The sequence below is a fragment of the Siphateles boraxobius genome, unplaced genomic scaffold (genome assembly GCF_051911475.1).
Source record: "Siphateles boraxobius isolate OS27281-9 unplaced genomic scaffold, OSU_SipBor_1 187, whole genome shotgun sequence".
NCBI lineage: Eukaryota > Metazoa > Chordata > Actinopteri > Cypriniformes > Leuciscidae > Siphateles > Siphateles boraxobius.
In genome coordinates, this window is record NW_027508796.1 from 98,138 (window position 1) to 115,000 (window position 16,863).

Sequence of the window (16,863 nt, forward strand, 5' to 3'; positions counted from 1 at the left end):
TACTTGGACGATTGGCTGATTCTAGCTCGGTCACGATCAGAGCTCATAGAACACAGGACCACATTACTCGAGCATCTCGAGAATCTGGGTCTCACAGTCAATTGGGCGAAAAGTTCGCTGTCTCCCAGCCAGAAAATCTCTTTTCTGGGAACAGTGCTGGACTCGCTATCCATGACAGCGCGCCTGTCGCCAGAGCGCGAGCTGGACATTCAGCGCGCCGTGAAATCCTTCCGCCGCGGCTCGATAGTCCAGCTCAAAAGGTTTCAGAAAATGCTGGGCCTCATGGCCTCAGCAGCTTCAGTGCTCCAGCTGGGTCTGCTTCGCATGCGCCCACTGCAGCTGTGGCTGAAAGCGCGAGTTCCCCCCCGGGCATGGACCGCTGGCCGGTTTCGCCTCCGGGTCGATCTGGAATGCGTTTCAGCTCTGGAACCATGGAAAGTAACCGACTGGTATCAGTCAGGTGTGAGTCTGGGGACTCCCTCGAGTGTGAAGGTGGTGTCCATGGACGCCTCCACCTCGGGATGGGGAGCGCTGCTCAAGGGCAGACCGTTCTTTGGCCAGTGATCAGAACGGGAAAAACTCCAACATATAAACTGTCTGGAAATGATGGCAGTCGAAAATGCGCTACGGCGCTTCTGTCCCCAGATAAAAGGCCACCACGTCTTGGTCCGTTCGGACAACATGTCAGTGGTGGCATACATAAATCGCCAGGGCGGCATCAAGTCCCGAAACCTTTACAGGCTAACGGAACGCCTCCTGGTCTGGGCTCAGCACAACCTGCTTTCACTGAGAGCGGCGCATGTGCCTGGTCACCTGAATCTGGGACCAGACAGACTGTCCAGAAACAATGTCCCAGCAAGGGAATGGTCGCTGCACCCGCAGACGATCCAACTGCTGTGGGAGACATTCGGCAAAGCGCAGGTAGACCTGTTCGCGTCCCACGAGAACGCTCACTGCCCGAAATATTTCTCCAAGAGCGAGGACGCGCTGGCCCACGTCTGGCCCCGCTGCCTCAAGTGCTGGAACGAATCAGGGAAAGCAGATGCCCAGTGCTGCTTGTGGCTCCGCTCTGGCCGAACCAGGCTTGGTTCCCAGTCCTGATGCGGCTGACCAGCACTGCCCCGTGGCCAATACCGTTGAGGAAAGACCTCCTCTCTCAGGCCAAGGGCTCGATTTGGCATCCTCGCCCGCAGCTATGGTCCCTACATGCGTGGGCCATCAACGGGTACCCGCTTACCTCCCGGAGGGAGTGTTAAACACGATCACACAGGCGGGAGCCCCGTCTACTAGACGGCTTTACTCCGCGAAATGGTCTGTGTTCTCTACCTGGTGTCAAGCTCAGGGCTTTTCACCCGTAGACTGCGGGGTCACGGAAGTGCTTTCCTTCCTTCAAGAGCTGCTGGATAAGGGCAGGACCCCATCCACGCTCAAAGTGTACGTGGCGGCCATAACAGCGTTTGCAAAACCTGTGTCTGGCCAGTCACTGGGGAAAAACGACCTGGTCGTGCGATTCCTCAGGGGAGCTCGGAGGCTGAACCCTCCTAGACCTCCTTCAGTCCCGGCGTGGGACCTTTCTACGGTTCTGGAAGCCATGAAAGGTGCCCCGTTCGAGCCAATCCATTTGTCAGACACGAAGCATCTGTCTTTCAAAACGGTGTTTCTTTTGGCTCTCGCTTCAGTGAAGCCGGTAGGGGACTTACAAGCGCTTTCAGTAAGCGCGTCATGTATGGAGTTTGGGCCTAATGACTCAAAGGTCATACTCAAACCAAGGCACGGGTACGTGCCCAAATCCCTCAACACACCGTTCTGGGCCCAGGTCATTTCCCTGTGCGCCCTTCCGGTTCATACTGAGGAGGTGGATGCGAGTCTCCTTTGCCCTGTCAGGGCACTGAGAGCTTATGTGTCCCGCTCGTCTGTCTTCAGACAGACCGAGCAGCTCTTCGTTTTGTTTGGCGGACGCTCCAAGGGACTGGCCGCATCAAAACAGAACTTATCCAGATGGATATTCGACGCCATAGCACTGGCTTACACTTCTAGGGGCCTGCAGTGTCCTTTAGGTGTCAGAGCGCACTCCGCGAGAGGCGTGGCCTCATCGTGGGCGTGGTATAGTGGGGTTACCTTGCAAGATATCTGTACGGCCGCGGGCTGGGCCTCGCCGTCTACATTTATAAGGTTTTATAACCTGGAGGTTCCCGCCTTACAAGCCAAGCTTCTGTCGGTATAGAATTCAGTGCTATCTGCCGCGCTGTGTCGGCCCAGATACTGAGTTTTGCCTGTGCATCGCTCACCGAGAGATAGAACAGCCCATGGGTGTTGAATAACCCTTTCTATTGCCCAGTTCAGGCTGAATACGTTCACCCTGTCTGCGTGGAGCACTGTCACATAACTAGCTCCTGTGGGATGCTATTTCATGGGGGATGATGCTTGCAGCCTCTCTTCTCCAACTCTCTGTGAGTCCATGGTGATTATGCACTATATGAGCCCCGGGCTTCTCCCCTTGGGACTTTGGTGTTGGATCCCAGTACGCACGGCGTTTTGCATAGTGTTCCCCATAGCGTAAGATATTACGCAGTACGAGAGTACTCTCGTAAGAGAACGTACTCGGTTACTAACGTAACCTCGGTTCTCTCTAGAGAGGGAACGAGTACTGCGTATCTTGCCGTGCATACACAGCTCTGGTTCGCTTCGGCGATGAAAAACAGTTGTACCAGCCTAATCGAGCTATATTTATAGGGCGAGACTACGCCCTTTCTGGCGGGACGTGACGAAATGGGCGCGAATCGCCCCCATTGGATGTGTGTCACGCAAGCCTCTCTCGATAGGCTGCTGCCGTTGCCACAGGGCAGCCAATAGGCGCGCAAGCCGCCTTGCCTATGTCTGCATGTTGCTGCACAGCGTTTTACATAAATACAAAATTAAGGATAATTTTTTGGCTTCAATATCTCGTGGAAAAGAGGTTTTCCCCATAGCGTAAGATATTACGCAGTACTCGTTCCCTCTCTAGAGAGAACCGAGGTTACGTTTGTAACGATTACTTTTTCTCCCACGCTTTATTTCTTCATTCTGTCACTGATGGAGTTTTGGTTCCTGACGCTTTTGGCTTGCTTAGTTTTGGACGTTTAATATTTAACAATATTATTGATCTCCTGCACTGACTCCATTATATGAGAACTGAACTGGACAATGACATCACGGTTTTCTCCAACAGAAATGAACCATCACTCCCCAGTCCTGCAGAGTTTAGATCCAACTCCAGTTAAACACACCTGGACCATCAGCTAATCGAGGTCTATAGGCTGGACACTTCCAGCTGTGTTGAGTCTGGCTGAGCTCTGGCTGAGCTCTGGCCCTCCAGGACTGAGTCTGGACACCCCTGCTCTAGAAACAAACTTTGTTGCATTATTTTACTGTTATCTCTGTAAAGCTGCTTTGAAACACTCTGTGTTGTAAAAAGCGCTATATCAATAAATGTGACGACGTGTAGTCGGCTTTATTTCTTCAGTGTTTCAGGGCAGCTTTACAGAGATAACAGCAAAATAAAGCTAACAGGATTAAATTCTGCAATTCAAAGCAGCTCTAAAGACACAATAGAAAACTCATTATTCAGTTCAAGCAAGTTCAGTTCAGAAAGCAGTGATGTCATCATCAGCTCAGTTCTCATTCAGCAGATTAATAATAATAAATGTGCTGAATATTAAGTGTTCTCGACTAATGAAGCCAGAGGAACTCAAACTCCTCGGGAGAATCCAGACTCAGATCTGTGAATATGATTATGATCCAGACTCAGATCTGTGAATATGATTATGATCCAGACTCAGATCTGTGAATATGATTATGATCCAGACTCAGATCTGTGAATATGATTATGATCCAGACTCAGATCTGTGAATATGATTATGATCTAGACTCAGATCTGTGATTATGATTATGATCCAGACTCAGATCTGTGATTATGATTATGATCCAGACTCAGATCTGTGAATATGATTTTGATCCAGACTCAGATCTGTGAATATGATTATGATCCAGACTCAGATCTGTGAATATGATTATGATCCAGACTCAGATCTGTGATTATGATTATGATCCAGACTCAGATCTGTGATTATGATTATGATCCAGACTCAGATCTGTGAATATGATTTTGATCCAGACTCAGATCTGTGAATATGATTATGATCCAGACTCAGATCTGTGATTATGATTATGATCCAGACTCAGATCTGTGAATATGATTATGATCCAGACTCAGATCTGTGATTATGATTATGATCCAGACTCAGATCTGTGAATATGATTTTGATCCAGACTCAGATCTGTGATTATGATTATGATCCAGAGTCAGACTGTGAATATGATTATGATCCAGACTCAGATCTGTGAATATGATTATGATCCAGACTCAGATCTGTGAATATGATTTTGATCCAGACTCAGATCTGTGAATATGATTTTGATCCAGACTCAGATCTGTGAATATGATTATGATCCAGACTCAGATCTGTGAATATGATTTTGATCCAGACTCAGATCTGTGAATATGATTATGATCCAGACTCAGATCTGTGATTATGATTATGATCCAGACTCAGATCTGTGAATATGATTATGATCCAGACTCAGATCTGTGAATAGGATTTTGATCCAGACTCAGATCTGTGAATATGATTATGATCCAGACTCAGATCTGTGAATATGATTATGATCCAGACTCAGATCTGTGAATATGATTATGATCCAGACTCAGATCTGTGAATATGATTATGATCCAGACTCAGATCTGTGATTATGATTATGATCCAGACTCAGATCTGTGATTATGATTATGATCCAGACTCAGATCTGTGAATATGATTTTGATCCAGACTCAGATCTGTGAATATGATTATGATCCAGACTCAGATCTGTGAATATGATTATGATCCAGACTCAGATCTGTGATTATGATTATGATCCAGACTCAGATCTGTGATTATGATTATGATCCAGACTCAGATCTGTGAATATGATTTTGATCCAGACTCAGATCTGTGAATATGATTATGATCCAGACTCAGATCTGTGATTATGATTATGATCCAGACTCAGATCTGTGAATATGATTATGATCCAGACTCAGATCTGTGAATATGATTATGATCCAGACTCAGATCTGTGAATATGATTATGATCCAGAGTCAGATCTGTGAATATGATTATGATCCAGACTCAGATCTGTGAATATGATTATGATCCAGACTCAGATCTGTGATTATGATCCAGACTCAGATCTGTGATTATGATTATGATCCAGACTCAGATCTGTGAATATGATTTTGATCCAGACTCAGATCTGTGAATATGATTATGATCCAGACTCAGATCTGTGAATATGATTATGATCCAGACTCAGATCTGTGATTATGATTATGATCCAGACTCAGATCTGTGATTATGATTATGATCCAGACTCAGATCTGTGAATATGATTTTGATCCAGACTCAGATATGTGAATATGATTATGATCCAGACTCAGATCTGTGATTATGATTATGATCCAGACTCAGATCTGTGAATATGATTATGATCCAGACTCAGATCTGTGATTATGATTATGATCCAGACTCAGATCTGTGAATATGATTTTGATCCAGACTCAGATCTGTGATTATGATTATGATCCAGAGTCAGACTGTGAATATGATTATGATCCAGACTCAGATCTGTGAATATGATTATGATCCAGACTCAGATCTGTGAATATGATTTTGATCCAGACTCAGAATCTGTGAATATGATTTTGATCCAGACTCAGATCTGTGAATATGATTATGATCCAGACTCAGATCTGTGAATATGATTTTGATCCAGACTCAGATCTGTGAATATGATTATGATCCAGACTCAGATCTGTGATTATGATTATGATCCAGACTCAGATCTGTGAATATGATTATGATCCAGACTCAGATCTGTGAATAGGATTTTGATCCAGACTCAGATCTGTGAATATGATTTTGATCCAGACTCAGATCTGTGAATATGATTATGATCCAGACTCAGATCTGTGAATATGATTATGATCCAGACTCAGATCTGTGATTATGATTATGATCCAGACTCAGATCTGTGAATATGCTTATGATCCAGACTCAGATCTGTGAATATGATTATGATCCAGACTCAGATCTGTGAATATGATTATGATCCAGACTCAGATCTGTGATTATGATTATGATCCAGACTCAGATCTGTGAATATGATTATGATCCAGACTCAGATCTGTGAATATGATTATGATCCAGACTCAGATCTGTGAATATGATTATGATCCAGACTCAGATCTGTGAATATGATTATGATCCAGACTCAGATCTGTGAATATGATTATGATCCAGACTCAGATCTGTGAATATGATTATGATCCAGACTCAGATCTGTGATTATGATTATGATCCAGACTCAGATCTGTGAATATGCTTATGATCCAGACTCAGATCTGTGAATATGATTATGATCCAGACTCAGATCTGTGAATATGATTATGATCCAGACTCAGATCTGTGAATATGATTATGATCCAGACTCAGATCTGTGAATATGATTATGATCCAGACTCAGATCTGTGAATATGATTATGATCCAGACTCAGATCTGTGAATATGATTATGATCCAGACTCAGATCTGTGAATATGATTATGATCCAGACTCAGATCTGTGAATATGATTATGATCCAGACTCAGATCTGTGAATATGATTATGATCCAGACTCAGATCTGTGAATATGATTATGATCCAGACTCAGATCTGTGATTACGATTATGATCCAGACTCAGATCTGTGAATATGATTATGATCCAGACACAGATCTGTGATTACGATTATGATCCAGACTCAGATCTGTGATTATGATTATGATCCAGACTCAGATCTGTGAATACGATTATGATCCAGACACAGATCTGTGATTATGATTATGATCCAGACTCAGATCTGTGAATACGATTATGATCCAGACACAGATCTGTGATTATGATTATGATCCAGACTCAGATCTGTGAATACGATTATGATCCAGACTCAGATCTGTGAATACGATTATGATCCAGACACAGATCTGTGATTATGATTATGATCCAGACTCAGATCAGTGAATATGATTATGATCCAGACTCAGATCTGTGATTATGATTATGATCCAGACTCAGATCTGTGAATATGATTATGATCCAGACTCAGATCTGTGAATATGATTATGATCCAGACTCAGATCTGTGATTATGATTATGATCCAGACTCAGATCTGTGAATATGATTATGATCCAGACTCAGATCTGTGATTATGATTATGATCCAGACTCAGATCTGTGAATATGATTATGATCCAGACTCAGATCTGTGAATATGATTATGATCCAGACTCAGATCTGTGATTATGATTATGATCCAGACTCAGATCTGTGAATATGCTTATGATCCAGACTCAGATCTGTGAATATGATTATGATCCAGACTCAGATCTGTGAATATGATTATGATCCAGACTCAGATCTGTGAATATGATTATGATCCAGACTCAGATCTGTGAATATGATTATGATCCAGACTCAGATCTGTGAATATGATTATGATCCAGACTCAGATCTGTGAATATGATTATGATCCAGACTCAGATCTGTGAATATGATTATGATCCAGACTCAGATCTGTGAATATGATTATGATCCAGACTCAGATCTGTGATTACGATTATGATCCAGACTCAGATCTGTGAATATGATTATGATCCAGACTCAGATCTGTGATTACGATTATGATCCAGACTCAGATCTGTGAATATGATTATGATCCAGACACAGATCTGTGATTACGATTATGATCCAGACTCAGATCTGTGATTATGATTATGATCCAGACTCAGATCTGTGAATACGATTATGATCCAGACACAGATCTGTGATTATGATTATGATCCAGACTCAGATCTGTGAATACGATTATGATCCAGACACAGATCTGTGATTATGATTATGATCCAGACTCAGATCTGTGAATACGATTATGATCCAGACTCAGATCTGTGAATACGATTATGATCCAGACACAGATCTGTGATTATGATTATGATCCAGACTCAGATCAGTGAATACGATTATGATCCAGACTCAGATCTGTGATTATGATTATGATCCAGACTCAGATCTGTGAATATGATTATGATCCAGACTCAGATCTGTGAATATGATTATGATCCAGACTCAGATCTGTGATTATGATTATGATCCAGACTCAGATCTGTGAATATGCTTATGATCCAGACTCAGATCTGTGAATATGATTATGATCCAGACTCAGATCTGTGAATATGATTATGATCCAGACTCAGATCTGTGAATATGATTATGATCCAGACTCAGATCTGTGAATATGATTATGATCCAGACTCAGATCTGTGAATATGATTATGATCCAGACTCAGATCTGTGATTATGATTATGATCCAGACTCAGATCTGTGATTATGATTATGATCCAGACTCAGATCTGTGATTATGATTATGATCCAGACTCAGATCTGTGACTGTAGATTGATATCTTTCAGAATATTTCATTCATTTTTTCACTCATTTAATTCTTCTTGTCAGCTGATTTGTGTTTTCCTTCTCCGCCTCTGCTGGAAGGCATTCAGACATCAGTTTCTCTCGTGTCTTCTCTGTCTCTCACACACACACACACACACACACACACACACACACACACTAGTTCAGCCTGTCAGACTCACTCGACCGCTTTAATCTCAAAGGAAACTCGTTTAACGGGACAGACTCACGACTCAGACACACAGACACACAGACACACAGACACACTGAGACTCAGACACACTGAGACTCAGACACACACATTCTCTGGACAGCAACAGAAGACAGTCAGAAACATCATATTCCGCGCAGCCGCACAGACACAACGGTAAGTGTGAGACTGTGTATATTCTCCTATTAATGAAATGAATGTTCTGTTAAAGGGTGGTGTTAAACGAGTTTAAATCAATTCAAATGATTAGTTCTCCGCTAAATCCAGGTCATGTTAAATCAGTTCATAAAGCACAGATATTCCGCTGTAATAACCGTGTGCTGTCAATCATCCCTGCGAGAGTGTGTTGTGGAGAACGAAGAGCTCAAACTGAAGATAACACACTTCATCAGATCCGATCTACTGATACACACTGTTACTATAAAGACCCTTATAAAAACACCGACTAACTGACTCTGCATACTGAAATAATAACCTTCTGCTCGAACAAACTGGACCTTTGAGGATGCAACGTAATTATTATACTAAATGACATTAAATGCATTTTACGCGCTGTATGTTGGAACTGTAATTATGCAACCTCACTAAAGCTCGGCCGGACATTGTTCAACCTGACTTTCAGCATTTTACAAAATGTTTGTGCAGCCGACCTTTGTTCTGAGATATGTGCACATCTACAGTAATTCATGATGATTGTGCATTTATAAGCAGAAACTCCTGCTGAAAAGACCAGCACAGTTTCCATACTGGTTCTTGCTGGTTTTGTCTGGTCGTGATTGACAGTGTGATATATTTGTGTGTGTGTGTCTGCAATGTTCATGGAATTATAAAGTAGTCAAGTCAACTTCATTTATATTAATAGAGATGTTTCACAGCAGCTTTACAGTGATAATAGGAGATTACAGTAACAGAGATTGTTTAGGCTTTACAGCAGATCTAGAATAAAGTTATTGTCCAGATAAAGTAAGTTTTGATTGATTCACTTCCGTTGTAAAGATCATTAATTATTAACTTATGGGCCGCTAACACGACACCGTTCTCAGAGAAAACAGAAACTTTAGTGTGTTCTGAATATCAGTGTTTGAGCTCGAGAACACACACTCTGAAACAGCTTCCAGGGTGCGACTTATGAAAAACAAATTAAAGGGATAGTTCACCCAAAAATGTAAACTCTGTCAGTAATTACTCTCCCTCATGTTGTTCAACCCCGTAAGACCTTCGTTCATCTTCGGAACACGAATTAAGATATTTGTGATTAAATCTGAGAGCTGGATCACTCCTCCATAGGCTTCTAAGGGATTGAAACTTGTTCCCCGAAAAAAGTTATTAAAGACATCGTTAAAATAGTCCAAGTGACTACAGTGGCTCAATCTTACGTTTATCAAGCGACGAGAATACTTTTAGCCTATGGAGGAGTTATCCAGCTCTCAGATTTAATCACAAATATCTTAATTCGTGTTCTGAAGATGAACGAAGGTCTTACGGGGTTGAACAACATGAGGGAGAGTAATTACTGACAGAATTTACATTTTTGGGTGAACTAACGCTTTAATGCGTTATCATCTCTGTGTAAACTTCAAAAACAGGAATCTGTGAGAGCGCTGACGGCGTGCACATGCGCATCACGTGTTTAGTCTATAGATCTGCGTGTTTGAGTATATAGGCGTGCAGTCTTACTTTACAAACTTACCTCAACAAATGACTTGTCTGGCAGCGCAATGAAGGATTATCCTGAGAGGATTCAGGCGGAGTCGAGTCTATAGCAGGAGCTGAAGCCAGAGAGCGGGCAAATAGACATATTGAAGGTACAATATGTAAAAATGTTTATCAAAATATCCAAAAAACACTTGCACAGTGCTAGCCTATATATTTCTTTCAATTGTGTACTTCAATTATCCTAAATGTTTCCAAGAATTTGTAAATTCAGAGAAATTCACAATTTTAAAAAGTGCCCGTCCCTGTTCTCATGTCAATGACGTAATATCCGCGCTATCCCTGGTTTGCGCTCGTACTGCCATAGTAACCATGGCGACAGACGTGGACAACTGCGTTACGTCTACGTCAACTGCGCGCTCGCGTTTTTGTTGTTTCGTTCAAACATTGTGGATCATGGCAAGCAAACGTTGGGACAAAAGGAGAACTAAAGCGAGGATCAGTATCGGCGTGGCGTTTCGAGATAAGGAGAGCTAGCGTCCGTGACTTCCACTGACAGAGACGCCGCTCTCGCATGAGCTTTACAGTGCGCAAATCTACATAACACTAATCAATGTTATATAGCTCAACGTGATGAAATGTTAGAATATGATCAGTATGTTATTATAATGTTGATCTACCTTATGCTAGTCACATACAGACAAACTAACACAGAATAACATTATAACTTTAACACACTCAAATGCAGTTTAGTGTGATAGTGTAGACCAAGAGAAACAGCACTGCGTTCCCTCACAAGCTTCACTCGTCTAATAAACTGTGTGAGTTATTGAAAATAACAGCTGCGTGAAATAAGCGTCAAAATCTACGGTTTTGTTATTGTAAGAGGTGAGCGCCCCCTAGCGGCTATATTTTGTATTGTAGCTTTAATTCATTTTCCCAAGAACAAAAATAAACTTAATTCAAAGAAAAAACTATTTTTCTGACTCCACTGACAGATAATTGTTCTTGTTTTAAGCAAAAACTCATTTCAGTCGATTATTTTCAGTCCAAATGAGTTTTTATTCAATCGGATTATTCACAATGGGAAGTTTCTGATTTGTTAGAAACTGAATTGATGATGTTGGATAAACGAGAGGGTCCTTCCTCCTTCCCTGAAGTCATGTAAATCTGCTGATAAAGTCCCTCTATCTCTGTGTGTGCGTGTGTGTGCGTGTGTCTGTCTCTGTGTGTATGTGTGTGCGTGTGTGTGTGTGCGTGTGTGTGTGTGTGTGTCTGTGTGTGTGTGTGTGTGTGTGTGTGTGTGTGTGTGTGTGTGTGTGCGTGTGTGTGTGTATGTGTGTGCGTGTGTGTGTGTGTGTGTGCGTGTGTGTGTGTCTGTGTGCGTGCGTGCGTGTGTGTGTGTGTGTGTGCGTGCGTGCGTGTGTGTGTGTGCGTGTGTGTCTGTGTGTCTGTATGTATGTGTGCGTGTGTGTCTGTGTGTGTGTGTGTGTGTCTGTGTGCGTCTGTGTGTGTGTGTGCGTGTGTGTGTGTGTGTGTGTGTGTGTCTGTGTGCGTCTGTGTGTGTGTGTGTGTGTGTGTGTGTGTGTGTGCGTGTGTGTGTGTGTGTCTGTGTGCGTGTGTGTGTGTGTGTGTGTGCGTGCGTGCGTGCGTGTGTGTGTGTGTGCGTGTGTGTCTGTGTGTCTGTGTGTGCGTGTGCGTGTGTGTCTGTGTGTGTGTGCGTGTGTGTGTGTGTGTGTCTGTGTGCGTCTGTGTGCGTGTGTGCGTGTGTGCGCGTGTGTGTGTGTGTGTGTGTGTGTGTGTGTGTGTGCGTGTGTGTGCGTGCGTGCGTGTGTGTGTGTGTGTGTGCGTGTGCGTGCGTGTGTGTGTGTGTGTGCGTGTGTGTCTGTGTGCGTGTGTGTGTCTGCAGGATCCTCAGATGGAGGGCGATCTCTCCTCTGAACAGGACCTCTCCTGCTCCATCTGTCTGGATCTCTTCGTCCAGCCGGTCTCCACTCCGTGCGGACACAACTTCTGCCAGGCCTGCATCGGGGGCTACTGGGCCTCGGGGCCCGGCTCCGGCTCCGGGTCGGTGTTCTGCTGCCCGCTGTGCAAGCGCGAGTTCCAGGAGCGGCCCGAGCTCAGCATCAACCGTGTGCTCGCACAGATCACACAGAAGTATAAGGAGATGCGGTACGGTGGGCCTCCTGAGCCCAAGCCGCGGCAGAGAGTCGCTAACGGAGCCGGCTCCGGAGAGCTGATCGTGTGTGACGTGTGCAGTGGCGTGAAGAGACCCGCCGTGCGCTCCTGCATCACCTGCACCGCCTCTTACTGCGAGCTGCACCTGCTCCCGCACCAGAACACACTCTTCTACTCCTCACACCGGCTCCTGGACCCCCACGAGGCCCTCAGGGGCCGAACCTGCCCCGAACACGGCCGCCTGCTCGAGGTCTACTGCCGCACCGACCAGAAGTGTGTGTGTGCCATCTGTGTGCTGGAGGAGCACCGCACACACACCACCGTCTCCGTGCAGACCGAGCGCGCCAGCAAACAGGTGCTACTCCTCACACACACACACACACGATGAAGAGGAGAGTCTTCCTCACACACACACGATGAAGAGAGTCTTCCTCACACACACACGATGAAGAGGAGAGTCTTCCTCACACACACACGATGAAGAGGAGAGTCTTCCTCACACACACACGATGAAGAGAGTCTTCCTCACACACACACATGATGAAGAGTCTTCCTCACACACACACACATGATGAAGAGTCTTCCTCACACACACACACATGATGAAGAGTCTTCCTCACACACACACACATGATGAAGAGTCTTCCTCACACACACACACATGATGAAGAGTCTTCCTCACACACACACACATGATGAAGAGGAGTCTTCCTCACACACACACACACGATGAAAAGGAGTCTTCCTCACACACACACACATGATGAAAAGGAGTCTTCCTCACACACACACACATGATGAAAAGGAGTCTTCCTCACACACTCACACAAACACACGATAAAGAGGAGAGTCTTCCTCACACACACACACACACGATGAAGAGGAGAGTCTTCCTCACACACACACGATGAAGAGAGTCTTCCTCACACACACACACATGATGAAAAGGAGTCTTCCTCACACACACACACAAACACACGATAAAGAGGAGAGTCTTCCTCACACACACACACACACGATGAAGAGGAGAGTCTTCCTCACACACACACATGATGAAGAGAGTCTTCCTCACACACACACACACGATGAAAAGGAGTCTTCCTCACACACACACACATGATGAAAAGGAGTCTTCCTCACACACTCACACAAACACACGATAAAGAGGAGAGTCTTCCTCACACACACACACACACGATGAAGAGGAGAGTCTTCCTCACACACACACATGATGAAAAGGAGTCTTCCTCACACACACACACATGATGAAAAGGAGTCTTCCTCACACACTCACACAAACACACGATAAAGAGGAGAGTCTTCCTCACACACACACACACACGATGAAGAGGAGAGTCTTCCTCACACACACACGATGAAGAGAGTCTTCCTCACACACACACACATGATGAAAAGGAGTCTTCCTCACACACTCACACAAACACACGATAAAGAGGAGAGTCTTCCTCACACACACACACACACGATGAAGAGGAGAGTCTTCCTCACACACACACATGATGAAGAGAGTCTTCCTCACACACACACACATGATGAAAAGGAGTCTTCCTCACACACACACACAAACACACGATAAAGAGGAGAGTCTTCCTCACACACACACACACACGATGAAGAGGAGAGTCTTCCTCACACACACACACATGATGAAGAGGAGAGTCTTCCTCACACACACACACACACACACACACACGATGAAGAGGAGAGTCTTCCTCACACACACACACATGATGAAGAGGAGAGTCTTCCTCACACACATACACACACACACACGATGAAGAGGGGAGTCTTCCTCACACACACACACACACACACGATGAAGAGGAGAGTCTTCCTCACACACACACATGATGAAGAGAGTCTTCCTCACACACACACACATGATGAAAAGGAGTCTTCCTCACACACACACACAAACACACGATAAAGAGGAGAGTCTTCCTCACACACACACACACACGATGAAGAGGAGAGTCTTCCTCACACACACACACATGATGAAGAGGAGAGTCTTCCTCACACACACACACACACACACACACGATGAAGAGGAGAGTCTTCCTCACACACACACACACGATGAAGAGGAGAGTCTTCCTCACACACACACACACACACACACACGATGAGGAGGAGAGTCTTCCTCACACACACACACACACGATGAGGAGAGTCTTCCTCACACACACACACACACACACACGATGAGGAGGAGAGTCTTCCTCACAAACACACACACACACGATGAAGAGGAGAGTCTTCCTCACACACACACACGCACACACACACGATGAAGAGGAGAGTCTTCCTCACACACACACACACACACACACACACACACACACGATGAGGAGGAGAGTCTTCCTCACACACAAACACACACACACACACACACACACGATGAAGAGGAGAGTCTTCCTCACACACACACACACACACAATGAAGAGGAGAGTCTTCCTCACACACACATGATGAAGAGGAGAGTCTTCCTTCCTCTCACACACACACACACACACACACACGATGAAGAGGAGAGTCTTCCTCACACACACACACACACGATGAGGTGGATCGTGTGTGTCTTCCTTCCTTCACACACACACACACACGATGAGGAGGAGAGTCTTCCTCACACACACAAACACACACACACACACACACGATGAGGTGGAGAGTCTTCCTCACACACACACACACACACGATGAGGTGGAGAGTCTTCCTCACACACACACACACGATGAGGAGGAGAGTCTTCTTCACACACACACACACACGATGAGGAGAGTCTTCCTCACACACACACACACACACGATGAGGAGGAGAGTCTTCTTCACACACACACACACACACGATGAGGAGGAGAGTCTTCCTCACACACACACACACACACGATGAGGAGGAGAGTCTTCTTCACACACACACACACACACGATGAGGAGGAGAGTCTTCTTCACACACACACACACACACGATGAGGAGGAGAGTCTTCCTCACACACACACACACATGATGAGGAGGAGAGTCTTCTTCACACACACACACACGATGAGGAGGAGAGTCTTCCTCACACACACACACACACACACGATGAGGAGGAGAGTCTTCTTCACACACACACACACACACGATGAGGAGGAGAGTCTTCCTCACACACACACACACACACACGATGAGGAGGAGAGTCTTCCTCACACACACACACACACACATGATGAGGAGGAGAGTCTTCTTCACACACACACACACGATGAGGAGGAGAGTCTTCTTCACACACACACACACACACACGATGAGGAGGAGAGTCTTCCTCACACACACACACACACACACACACACGATGAGGAGGAGAGTCTTCTTCACACACACACACACACACGATGAGGTGGAGAGTCTTCCTCACACACACACACACACACACGATGAGGAGGAGAGTCTTCTTCACACACACACACACACACACGATGAGGAGGAGAGTCTTCTTCACACACACACACACACACGATGAGGAGGAGAGTCTTCCTCACACACACACACACACACACGATGAGGAGGAGAGTCTTCTTCACACACACACACACGATGAGGAGGAGAGTCTTCTTCACACACACACACACACACACACACACACGATGAGGAGGAGAGTCTTCTTCACACACACACACACACACACGATGAGGAGGAGAGTCTTCCTCACACACACACACACACAGGATGAGGAGGAGAGTCTTCCTCACACACACACACACACACACACACACACACGATGAGGAGGAGAGTCTTCTCACACACACACACACACACACGATGAGGAGGAGAGTCTTCTTCTCACACACACACACACACACACGATGAGGAGGAGAGTCTTCCTCACACACACACACACACACACACACACACGATGAGGAGGAGAGTCTTCTTCACACACACGCACACACACGATGAGGAGGAGAGTCTTCTTCACACACACACACACACACACGATGAGGAGGAGAGTCTTCTTCACACACACACACACACGATGAGGAGGAGAGTCTTCCTCACACACACACACACACACACACACACACGATGAGGAGGAGAGTCTTCTTCACACACACACACACACACGATGAGGAGGAGAGTCTTCTTCACACACACACACACACACACGATGAGGAGGAGAGTCTTCCTCACACACACACACACACACACACGATGAGGAGGAGAGTCTTCTTCA

General features: G+C 45.1%; 1 protein-coding gene across 1 annotated transcript in view; it reads left to right on the forward strand.

Annotated features, from left to right (window-relative positions):
• The first annotated feature begins 8,816 nt into the window (after positions 1 to 8,816).
• Positions 8,817 to 16,863, forward strand: part of btr30 (bloodthirsty-related gene family, member 30) — an 18,140-nt gene continuing 10,093 nt past the window's right edge. The window contains exons 1-2 of the mRNA XM_077233746.1: positions 8,817 to 8,948; positions 12,355 to 12,978. Of these exons, the coding sequence (XP_077089861.1) occupies positions 12,364 to 12,978 (615 nt within the window). The 5' untranslated portion in view covers positions 8,817 to 8,948; positions 12,355 to 12,363. The remainder of the gene's footprint in view (positions 8,949 to 12,354; positions 12,979 to 16,863) is intronic.